The 12851-nt window shown below is 39.2% G+C and overlaps 1 protein-coding gene across 3 annotated transcripts in view; it reads left to right on the top strand.

Annotated features, from left to right (window-relative positions):
• HHAT (hedgehog acyltransferase) overlaps positions 1-12851 on the top strand; it is a 635839-nt gene that overhangs the window by 91395 nt on the left and 531593 nt on the right. Inside the window, exon 4 of one of the 3 annotated variants that reach the window (XM_012555207.2) lies at positions 4104-4298. The exons of the other annotated variants lie outside the window; for them this stretch is intronic. Coding sequence (XP_012410661.1) covers positions 4104-4298 — 195 coding nt within the window. The remainder of the gene's footprint in view (positions 1-4103; positions 4299-12851) is intronic. 3 annotated transcript variants of the gene reach the window in all.

The raw sequence follows: 12851 nt of genomic DNA, 5'->3' as shown, positions 1-12851 counted from the left end.
TTCCTGGCAGATTGGGGTGTCTTTGAGTACTTAATCAGTGTAGCTAAAGAGTATGGGAACACTTGCCCAGCAGGGCAGACTCGGGTAGCAAGGCCAGAGGGGCCAAGAGGCCAAGGAACCAGGCAGCAGAAGCTGAAGAGACAAGGAACACAGAAAGCAGAGCTGCCTCAGTCTCAAAGAGTATGGCCACGACTTCTGGGTCTCAAAGGGTGGAGTCACCACTCAGATGTACTGGGAGAATGAGGCTGCCCAAAGCTGAGGGAGCACAGTTGCCATTCTACGCTTAGAATCTGGAGAGTAGAGCTACTTACCCCATAGGGGTTCTGAGGAGCTGGTAGTGGATTTGAAGTACCAACTTTTTTGTTAGCAGCCAAGCTGTTAACCACTGTGCCACTGGGGCTCCATAAGAGTAGTACTTGTTTAGAATTTAAATTTGTAAATTAGAGCCATCATAAAAAACCCCCAAAACCAAACCCATTACCGTTGAGTTGATTCTGACTCATAGCGACCCTGCAGGACAGAATAGGACTTCTCTGTAGGGTTCCAGGGAGCAGCTCGTAGATTTGAACTACTGACCTTTTGGTTAGCAGCTCAGCGCTTAACAACTGTGTCACCAGGGCTCCATAAAATAGTACTTGTTTAGAATTTAAATTTGTAAATTATAGCCATCATAGCACAACATTAAATTTTATTTGCATACTTTATCTGCATGACTCTTTGTGCCTTCTTTTCAAATGACCTGTACTTCTCTATCTTTTGAACCTCTTAGTTTAAATGAATTGGGCTATTTTGACATTTAGGTGGATTTTTAAAATTTGAGCTTTACATTGAGTACGTGTGTGACCAAAACACTGTGTAATCTGCCCAGATCACCCTGAAAGTTTGGAAAAAATCTTAATGTTTTTCTAGTGATGAGTTAGAAGTGTTTTGGAATACAACATAATAGATTTTATTTCTTATTTTTGAAAAGTTAAAAAAAATTTATGGTCTGCTGTCATGGATTGAATTGTGTCCCCCCAAGATATCTGTCAACTTGGCTAGGTCATGATTCCCAGTATTGTATGATTGTCTACTGTTTTATCTGATGTGATTTCCCTATGTGTTGTAAACTCTATCACTATGATGTAATAAGATGGATTAGTGGCAATTATATTGATGAGGTCTATAAGATTAGGTAGTGTCTTAAGCCAATCTCTTTTGAGATAGAGAAGTAGGCAGAGACACATGGGAACCTCATACCACTAAGAAAGCAGTGCTGGGAGCAGAGCACATCCTGATGCTCCCAGACCAAGGGAAGACTAATGCATCACAAGGATTTTCCTCCAGAGCCGACATAGAGAGAAAGCCTTCTCCTGGAGCTGATGCGCTGAATTTGGGCTTGTAGCCTACTGGACTGTGAGAGAATAAACTTCTCTTTGTTAAAGTCATCCACTTGTGGTATTTCTGTTATAGCAACACTAGATGACTAAGATAGCTTCTTAGAGTACCAGAGGCTTCACTTTTAATAATTAAGCATTATCACTTAAGAAGTAGACAAAAGTTAATAAATTAAATATGTAAGCACATTTGGAGTAGAGATAGGTGGGACAGTGCTATCTTTAGACCTTTGCATATGAAGTTGGTCTTCAAAACATTGGAAAAAGCCCTACTGCATTCCAGGGAAGCAGGCCACCCGTGATGTTCCTTGTGCTGCTAGGCAATGTCGTCCTTCCATTCCTAGGATCCTCTCGGTACTACTTCTTCCATTTCTAAGCATGTTTGTGGGAGGGATAGTGGCTGGGGGAGTTGCGGCCTAAAAACTGCATCTACAGTGCGGACTGCCCTGCTCTTTTGCCAGTCAGAGAACAAGGCATGGATGGTTAATCATGCTATATCAGGGTTTTAGTGATGTTTTTGAGGATGAGAGTCCAATTGCATTATTAGAGATGATGTATGAAAATTAGTATTTTAATGGGAATCTAATATATACAACAGGTTTGTACGGGTGATTCTTATTGCATTATTCATATTTTTTCCTTTTCCTCACTTGCTATCCATTAATGTATATGGTAGAATTGTTGTACCCATCGAGGAGAATAAGTGGGTAATATTGGGGTTAGTAGAGAACATAAGGTTAATATAAGATCGTTTTCTGTGATGTCTTGGAGACAGCAGCATTATATGTTGTCTGCCTGTACTGTTTGGCAGGAGGAAGACAGTGGAAGATGAGAATATGGGACAAATTTGTCTGCTCCAAAGTGGCTTTTGAGAGCACAGTTAAATTTATCATAGAATCTCTCAAGCAGATGAGGTTTGCACAGCACGATTAAGTATTTCCTAAAGGTTCTTTCAGCTTTTTCCAAGTTGAAGCTACTTCAGTCTGTGGTAAATTCCCAAATGAATCCCAGCAAACAGGCTTTTTTTCCATATGGATCAAATAGCATTTAATAAAAGTGTAGCTGTGTATATGTATATGTCTGTAGTCATGCATGTGTAGAAAATAATTTTAAGTGGTAAATCCTGCAGGTCAGATTGAAAAAGAACCTTCTGATTTCAATTGTTAAAACTACTTCTGAAAATAATTTTTGGCAACATGATCCTTCTGATTGAACTCTGCCCAGAGGTGAGTGTTTGGGGGAATGTTTGAAGCAAATTTATGTGGCTGTTTTCTGTGGGTAGTAAGATGGAAAAATAGTAAAAATGAACTCCAGATTTTGCTGGTTCTCTTGGAACTTAAAAATGGCTGACCTAGTCTGGCATTTAAAATGTTCCCTCTTGGGGTGGAGTATAGGTTTGGGAAAGAATAGTACTTGGACAATATTTTGGTGGAAGAGTTAGTGTATAAGGATGGGACTTAAGATTTACACTCCACATCTATATTTTCTTAAAAGAAGTCTTTTGTATTTATAAGAATACGTAAATTCAGGCAGCCCTAACTTTTTTTACCTCGGTGTATTCCTGGAAACCACATCTTTCCATGCACACCCATAAGGCACATCCTGTTTCCCTGTTGGAATAACAACTGATTTGTAGAGTCCTCACTATGTGTGTAGTGTAGACTCTGTACAAAGCATTTTATATGAACCAAGTTTTTAATCTTCACAACAACCTCATGAAGTAGATACTGTCATTATCTATATGTGAAGAAACTGAGGCGCAGAGAAATTAAGAAATTTGCCTAAGGTCACACAGCTAGTTAATGGGACACCAAAATTTGAATGTAGGCAATTGGACTCCAAAGTTTGAGTAATTAAATAACAACAGTATGTTGCCTCTCAAACAATGTTAAAACATTGTTGTGGTTTTTTAAAATAAGGATCTACCAGCCATATATGACCAAGATTATGTTGTAAAAGCACAGACTTTAATTATTTAGTATTCCATGTCAATGACTATGAAACTTGATAATTAAAAAGAAAAATATTCTCCAATTCTCCTAAGACAGATATAAATATATCAATCAGATTGACTATGCAAAGACCACATATAACAGGTAAGATACAGTTGTTTCTGGGATATAAATTTGACTGTAAACTAAGCAAATAAAATTAAAATATAATTAGATATTTAATTAATTTTAAATCTCTGACTTAAACTTTGGAAGGCATTTTGTGACTTGGATAGTCTAATTTTCTCAACAAGACTCCCTAGAAATGTATACCAATATTTTCTTTCACCTTCATATTTGAAGGATAGTGTATGTAGGGTGCAGTGTTCAGGTTGGCAGTTTCCTTCAACAAGTTTAAAGACTCCATTCCATTGTCTTCTGGCTTCCATAGTGTCTGTTAAAACATCGGCTAAATATCTTATTGTTGCGGGATCCAGTAGTCTGGGTGGCTTTGGCTGAAGGCAAAAGAGTGGCTACTTACTTCTGGGCAGACCTGATGGAATTCTAGAGATTAGGGGGTAGCCAGAATTTCCTCTGAAATCAGTGGGGTAAGTCCCTTTGAATGCTTTTTGTCTGTATTTCACTAAATTCCCAGGACAGTGAAAATGGAGTTTGGTTTATGAGTCACTAAACATTATTCTTATACATATAGATCATTTAATCACAATGCCTGTGAACTCACTTCTCTCTCTTTTCTTCCCTCCCTTTCTCCCTCTGTGTCCTTCCCTGCCTACAGCACAGACCCTGTATTCTCATGGTCTATGGAGTGTGGGCCTGCTGGTGTGCACTGGGGGCCCCAGGTGTGGCCATGGTTTTTCTCCATACCATCATCTCCTTCTGTGTGGCCCAGTTCCGGTCGCTGCTCTTGTCATGGCTCTGTTCTCTCCTCCTGCTTTCCACACTGAGGCTGCAAGGTGTGGAGGAAGTTAAGGTAAGTTTCTTTGTCTTACCCTGAAGAAGAAGGCCCTTCTGGCAGTTCCCTGATCCCAGTAGATGCCTTTGTTTTCAGACAAGAGTCTATTAAGGAAAGTTCATGGGGCTCCCCCAAGTGGCCATATGGTATTAATACAGGTGAACCCCAGTCTTGCATTCTGTGGTCTTATCTTTTGTATGTGACTATATCCCAGCCCTTTGGGGATGCCCAGGGCTGACTGACTTTTTACCTTTTCTTCCGGTCTGGTAGGCATAGATGTCAAATGTTGCTGGAACAGAGAGTCAGGGCAAAGGGAAAAGAAAGTAATAGCTCCCACCCACCAGGCATTTAATAAAATTTATCTGTAGAATGCTCTACAGTTTATAGGGAACTTTCATGTTCCTTATCTCATCCGATGCCTAAAATAGCTCCTGAGACAATAAGGAAGGGATTATTCTTCTTCCTAGATAATGAAACAGGTTTATTGAATATTTACTCATGTACGCACTGGAAGCTCTTTTAATTTAGAAAGTTAAAAGAACGTGTGTTGCTCCAAAGGCTACTGAGCAAGGTTTTATTCTTTCTTTTCCAGGAGTTTACATTCTTAGTTTTCTTTTTTCTTAGGCACAGGAACAGTGAATTTTTATTTTGTGAGTGGACACCAGCGATGGCCCAGGGGATGCTGGAAGACAGAGAGATGGCACCCTGAGTTTAGGGCTTTGATGCAATGCTGAGCTGATTGTACCAATCAGTGAACCCTTTGTGCACTGAGTTTTATAGTTCCTGTGATATGTCCTCTGATCTTCTCCCGTGTGGTGAGCAGCATCCCCCGGACAGCCCTAGACTGTCTGGTTGTCTGTGGTGACTTGAATGTCTTAACCCCTGCTTGTGTAATCCAAGCTTAGGACTCAGTAGGACCACGCAGTCTGTCTGTGTATCTTTCCCATCTTCTCTTTCTGGGGTGGTGCAAATGGTTAACCTGCTCAGCTGCTAAAAAAAGATTGAAGGTTCAAGTCCACCCAGAGGCACCATGGAAGAAAGTCTTGGTGGTCTACTTCTGAAAAAAAAGAAAGAACAACCATTGAAAACCCTTTGGAGCACAGTTCTGCTCTGACAGATGTGGGGTCTCCGTGAGTTGGAGCTGACTTGACAACAACTGGTTTTCACTGCGTTTCGTTGGTGCTGGCTCTGCGCTAGCTGCAGTTTTCTCACGTTCACTTTCCATGACACAACGTAGATACCTGCTGCTTGCATGGTTAAGTGATCTGTGCGTCTGGTCTTGTGGACTAGATTATAAATGCTTTGAGGGTATGGTAGTGTCTCCTGGATCTTTTTGTATTTTTCCCATGGGGCTGAGTACGAGACTCCATTCAGGCAAGCACTTTTCCGATGCCTGCCGTTGGAGGGAATGTCCCTGTTGGAGACTTTCAGGGGCTAGGGAATGGGATGGGTGTGTGCAGTGTCCAACATGCTCCATGTGATGTTGGTCACTTAGTTGCTGCTGCTCCTGTTTCCCAGGCTGTGAGGGTCAGCAGCTCTCTGAATGGTATATGATGCTAACAGATCTGTTTCTTTGTGGATGAGGTCCTATTTTACGTCTTACCCTCACCCAGAAACATTCCTTGCACAAAAACTCTTGGGCAGTTGTTGATATTTTTTCTTCCATCATAGTAGAATTGAAACTCCTGGATGTCTTTATTTTTGTTTATTCTTTCATTCATTCATTCACTGGCACTTAGAATTGGATTGTCCTGGATCAGCATAGTAATGGGCAAGAACCTGGACCAGGAGCCAATAGATGATCTGGTTCCTAGTCTTGTCTATTCACTACCGCAGTCTTCAGACTGTAGACAGACATTTAATGTTTGAACCTTAGTTTCATCATCTGGAAATGGGACAATAGCTCTACCCTCTTCCTGGGATTGTTCTGGAGATCAGTATTGTAAAACATTGTGATATTTTGAAAATCTTAGTATTTTTTTAAGGGTATAAACTAAATGTTTATTTGCAGTTGTAGTAATAAAAGCTACTGCTGGTGAAAGCCTATTCTGTGTCAGGTGCTTTGTATGCATTTTTAAAAATAATATTTTACTGTATTTTTAGTGAAAGTATACACAGCATAACACGTTTCCATTCAACGATTTCTACATATAATGTTCAGTGACATGGGTTACATTCTTCACATTGTGTCAACATTCTCATTATTTCTGTACTAGTTGTTCCATTCTCATTAACTTAATCTTACTGCCCCCTAACCTTCTCATCTGTGCTTTAGAGTAACTGTTGTTCACTGGGTCTCATATGCATAAGTTTTAAAAGAGGAAAGTGCTCCAGGGTGATATTCTTTACTTTCTGAGCTAACCTGTTATGTAGTTAAAAGGTGACTCAAGGGGATAATTTCGGTTTAAGGTTTAAAGAGTATCTCATGGCAGTAGTCTTGGGGATTCCTCCAGTCTCACTGGTTCCAATAAGTCTGGATTCTTTGAGAATTTGAAGTTTTGTTCCACATTTTGCTTCCTTTCTGTGAGATCCATCTACTGTGACCCTGATCTGAACATTTGGTAGCTGAGCACCATCTAGTTCTTCTGGTCTCAAGGTAGAGGAGGCTGTGGTTTATGGAGACAGTTAGTCCTACAGTCTGGTTCCTTCACTGATTCTTGAGTTTTCTTCTTTCTCTTTTGAGAAAGAAGTAGAGACCAATATTTGTATCTTAGATGACACTCACAAGCTTTCAAGTATTTTTTGTTGTTGTTGTTGTTATGCTATCTTAATTTTTATGCACTCTCACTGATGAACTGTAGCTAATGCTTTAAGCACATATATAAAAACCTGGACTTAACAAGAGTGAATTAGGTGGCTGATTTAGCTTAACAAAAGATATTTCACTTCCCAGAACTATTAACTAGATGATCATTTAAGTAAGATCTCTCCAGTGTGCTTAAAAATGGATTTGCAATAAAAATAAAAACTCATATACTCCTAACTAACTTTTTGGGGACCTGGCAACTGCAGAAAACACGGTCCAACTGTATCATCTGTTTGAGGATAGTTAGCATCGGTTATGGATGTTTGTGGTGAGTAAATATTCCATTTGTTATACAGATTGGTGGTTTGAAAAATATTGCAGAATGAGAGCAGATGACCAGAAATTGGTTGCCTTATGTTTCCATGCTTTTGCACATGTAATTCTCTTGATCTGAACATCCTCTTGGTTGTTCATCATCTGAACATCATCTGAACCTGTGAAAGTGGTGAAATCCTGGACATGGATTTGAATCCTTGTTCAGTGGTTAGTTTTTCTTTGTAAAGCCTTAAGAGGCACTTAGGACCGAATAACTATTCCTTTCTCTGTCCTAGTTCTAAACCTTGTGTAACCAGTTAACCAGTCAAGTCGATTTTAACTCATGGTGACCCTATGTAGTGTGTCAGAGTAGAACCGTGCTCCATAGGGTTTTCTTTTTTTTTGATTCTTTATTGTGCATTAGGTGAAAGTTTATAGAGAAAATTAGTTCCCATTTGATAGTTTTTACATAGAGAGTTTCATGGCATTGGTTTCATTCCCCACGGTGAGTCAACACTCTCCCCGTTTCTGTCCTTGTTTCCCCGTTCCCTTTTATTCTGATTTTCTATCCCTTCTTGCCTTCACATCTTTGCTTTTGAGCAAATGTTGCCTTTTTGATCTTGTATAATTGATTGTTCTAAGGATCACATTCCTTGTGGGTGTTATTGTTTGTTTTATGGGCTGTCTGTGGTTTGGCTGAAAGGTGGTCTCTGGGAATAGCTTCAGTTCCAGCTTAGAAGGGTGTCTTAGGGCCGTAGCCTCCAGGGTTCCTCCAGTCTCTGTCTGGCCAGTAAATCTGGTCTTTTTTTGTGAATTTGATTTTTTGTTTTATAGTTTTTCTCCTGCTCTGTCGAGACCCTCTGGCTCCATAGGGTTTTTTTTTTTTTAAAGTTGAAGTAGGCTTTTATTTTTTGTGGAGGGGGAGCTTGTTTTGTTTTCTTTTTTTCCTTTAATTAATTTTTTTGAGTGGGCATACATTCATATAATTCATCTCTCTCTGTCTCTTTCCTGTTCTTTTCTTTTCAGTATTCCTACCTATGCATGAATCACTAAACAATATATTGTTTCATTTTGCCAGTGTTAGAACTTTATATTGATGGGATTTTTTTTTTATTGTATGTTAGATGAAGGTTTATAGAACAAATAGTTTCTGATTAAACAGTTAGTACACATATTGTTTTATGACGATGGTTAACAACCCCACGACATGTCAACACTGTCCCTTCTACTTTGGGTTCCCTATTACCAGCTTTCCTGTCCCCTCCTGCCTTCTAGTCCTTGTCCCTGGACTGTTGTGCCCCATTAGTCTTGTTTTGTTTTATGGGGCTGTCTAATTTTTGGCTGAACAGTGAACCTCAGGAGTGACTTTGTTACTGAGCTAAAAGGGTGTCTGGGGGACCATACTCTCAGGGTTTCTTCAGTCTCTGTCAGGCCAGTAAATCTGGTCTTTTTTTGTGAGTTAGAATTTTGTTCTACATTTTTCTCCAGCTCTGTCCGGGACCCTCTGTTGTGATCCTTGTCAGAGTAATCAGTGGTGGTAGCCGGGCACCATCTGGTTGTACTGGACTCAGTCTGGTGGAGGCTGTGGTAGGTGTGGTCCATTAGTCCTCTGGACTAATCTTTTCCTTGTATCTTGTTTTCTTCATTCTCCCTTGCTCCGGAACGGGTGAGACCAGTGGAGTATCTTAGATAGCTGCTCATAGGCTTTTAATACCCTAGATGCTACTCACCACGGTAGACTGTAGAACATTGTCTTTATAAACTGTGTTATGCCAAATGAGGTAGATGTTCCCTGAGACCATGGTCCCCACAGTCCTCCACCCAGCAGTTCAGTCTCTCAGGGAGTTTGGATGTGTCTATGGAGCTTCCATGACCTTTGCTTGTACAAGTTGTGCTGGCTTCCCCAGTATTGTGTACTGTCTTACCCTTCACCACAGTTACCACTTATCTTTATTTGTTGTCTATTTAGTATTCCTCCCTACCCCTCCCATCCCTTACAACCAGCAAAGATTTCTTTTTGTGTGTAAACTTTTTCATGAGTTTTTACAGTAGAGGTCTCATACAATGTTTGTTCTTTTGTGATTGACTTATTTCACTCAGCAGAGTGTCCTCCAGTTTCATCCATGTAATGAGATGCTTCACAGATTCATCATTGTTCTTTATTGTTGCATAATACTGCATTGTGTGTATGTACCATAGTTTGTTTATCCATTCTTCTGTTGATGGGCATCTAGGTTGTTTCCATCTTTTTGCTATTGTGAACAGTGCTGCAATGAACATGGGTGTGCACATGTCCATTCGTGTGACGGCTCTTATTTCTCTAGGCTATATTCCTAGGAGTGGGATTGCTGGATCGTTTGGTATTTCTATTTCTAGCTTTTTAAGGAAGTGCTGTATCTTTTTCCAAAATGGTTGTATCATTATGCATTCCCGCTAGCAGTGCATAAGAGTTCTGATCTCCCCGCAGCCTCCCCAACATATGTTATTTCCAGTGTTTTTGATTCGTGCCAGTAATGCCAGGGTGAGATGGTATCTCATTGTGGTTTTCATTTGCATTTCTCTAATGGCTAGTGATCGTGAGCATTTCCTCATGTGTCTGTTGGCGACTTGAATGTCTTCTTTGGTGAAATGTCTGTTCATTTCCTTTGCCCATTTTTTAATTGGATTATTTGTCTTTTTTTGTAGATGTGTTGGATTTTCTTGGATATTTTAATGATTAGACCTGTGTCTGACTTGTAATGTCCAAAAGTTTTTGCCCAGTCTGTAGGTTCTCTTTTTACTCTTTTGGTGAAGTCTTTTGATGAGCGTAAGTGTTTAATTTTTAGAAGATTCCAGTTATCTAGCTTATCTTCTGGAGTTTGGTTGTTGTTGGTTATGGTTTGTATCCTGTTAATGCCATGTATTAGGGCCTCTAGCGTTGGTCCTATATTTTCTTCTATGAACTTTATAGTTTTTGGCTTTATATTTAGGCCTTTGATCCATTTTGAATTAGTTTTTGTATATGGTGTGAGGTATGGGTCCTGTTTCATTGTTTTGGAGATGGACATCCAGTTTTGCCAGCACCATTTGTTAAAAAGACTGTTCCCCATTTGATGCGCTTTAGGCCTTGTTGAAGATCAGGTGACCGTAGGCAGATGGATTTACATCTGGGTTCTCAATTCTGTTCCACTGGTCAATATATCTGTCATTGTACCGGTACCAGGCTGTTCTGACTACCATAGCTGTGTAGTAGGTTCTGAGGTTAGATAGTGCGAGAACTCTTACTTTATTCTGCTTCTTCAGTAGTGCTTTACTTATGCAGGGCTTCTTCCCTTTCCATATAAAGTTAATGATTAGTTTTTCCATCTCTTTAAAGAATGTTGTTGATATTTGGATCGAGATTGCATTGTATTTGTCAACTGCTTTGCGTAGAATTGTCATTTTCATAATGTTGAGTCTGCCTATCGATGGGCATGGTATGTTTTTCCATTTATGCAGATCCCTTTGGGTTTCTTGCAGTAGTGTTTTGTAGTTTTCTTTGTATAGGTCTTTTACATCCCTGGTTAGATTTATTCCTAAGCATTTTATTTTTTTAGGGGCTATTGTAAATGATATTGTTTTCCTGATTTCCTTTTCATCATTCTCTTTATTGGTGTATAGGAATCCAGCCAATGTTTATATGTTTATCTTGTGTCCTTCTACTCTGCTGAATCTTTCTGTTAGTTCCAGTAGTTTTCTCATGGAGTCTTTAGGGCTTTCTATATATAGTATCATATCATTTGCAAACAGGGACAGTTTAACTTTTTCATTACCGATTTCGTAACCCATTCACCAGTCTCCAGTAGGAGTCCAAGATGGCGAATCTGTGCTGCGTTATTTGATAGGTGACCTCTGCATGTATCTCTCCTCGGTTTCTGTTCTCTGTCAGTTTCTTATTCCATTTGGTGCTTGGCTGAGTTCTTTGTCTCTTCATTTGATGCTTAGGGTTTCAGGATTGACGTGTGTCTCTGTTTGACTTAGTTTTTCAGATCTTTGCTGTGGATGGGTCAGTGTGGTGCTTCTGTTTATAGTGCCATGTTGCCTGGAAGTCTTCCATAGGGTTTTCAATAGCTAATTTTTTGGAAGGAGATCACCAGGCTTTCTTCTGAGGCGCTGCTGGGCGGACTCAAACCTCCAAGCTTTTGTTTAGCAGTCATACGTGTTAACTGTTTACTCCCCCCAGGGACTCCATAACTTGTATGTATTTCCATAATACGTTTTTGCCAATATGAAAGCAATATATATTTATAGAAAATATGAAAAGCAGAGTAAAAGAAAGATTATAAAATGATACCTACTTCTATTCTTCCCAATATTATATACCTACTTCTACTCTCCCCAATATTACATTTTATCATATTTTCTTCTAGTCTTTTTTGTAATGCATATTTTTGTACATGCTTATTACATTTTTACACATGTGACTCCTGTATGAGAATCTAAACGCAATGGGTGTAGGGACTATTTATTTTGAATATGTGTCTCGAAAGCTTATTTGGCAAATAGTGCTCAACTAAATGTGGAACCAAGTTAATAACAGAAAAGCAAATATACATGGACTCCAGACTTCCTGGAGCCATGAAGGTTGGATGAACCCTTGAAACTGTTGCCCTGAGATAATCTTTAAACCTTAAACCAGAAATATCCCCAGAAGTTTCTTAAAACCAAACAATAGTTTAGCTTTGACTAGTAAAAAAATGTCTGGCTTGAGCATTATGCTGAACTGTCTATATCGGAACAAATTGACAACAGCCAACTCGAAAGATTAGATAGGAACCTTAGGGGCAATGAATTTATGTTAAAGGGGGAGGAGCAACTCAGAAAAGGTGGGTGAGAATGGTTGCACAACTTGAAGAATGCAATCAGTGTCACTAAATGGTACGTGTAGAAACTGTTGGATTGGTGTATGTTTTGCTGTGTATATTCTCAACAGCAACAAAATAAATAAAAAAAAGAGCAAATACGAAAAATATGTTGTGACATGTATAAGCATCTCTTTGTCTTCAAAATTGTTGAAGGAGCTGTCAGAGTGTCTGCTGAGTGTAGCTTATCTCCGTGTTATCCATTGGACATATCTGATAGTTGCATACCCTTGAAAAACAGCATTATATTTGTACTAGGCCTAATGCTAAGTTGATGGCTGTTGTTAGATACTTTTCCCTAATGGTCTTTAACTACTTGTTTTGATTACTAATGAGATTTACCTGACGTTTGTTGGCTCTTGGCTTCCTTTATTTTTGAAATAATATTTTATTGTGTTTAAGATGAAAGTTTGCATGGAAAATTAGGTTCCTATTTGACAATTTCTACACAAATTATTCAGTGATACTGGTTACATTCTCCGCAATGTGTCATCATTCTCATTCATTCTGTTGTGGTTGTACCATTTCTAGTACTGTAGTTTCCCTGTCCCTTTACCTTCACATCTTTGCTTTAGAGAAAATTTTTGACCATTTTGTCTACTATAGATTATTTTTTAAAAGAGGCTCATT

The sequence above is a fragment of the Trichechus manatus genome, unplaced genomic scaffold, assembly GCF_000243295.1.
Source record: "Trichechus manatus latirostris isolate Lorelei unplaced genomic scaffold, TriManLat1.0 scaffold00035, whole genome shotgun sequence".
NCBI classification, from domain to species: domain Eukaryota; kingdom Metazoa; phylum Chordata; class Mammalia; order Sirenia; family Trichechidae; genus Trichechus; species Trichechus manatus.
This window is presented reverse-complemented; position numbering and strand designations above follow the sequence as displayed.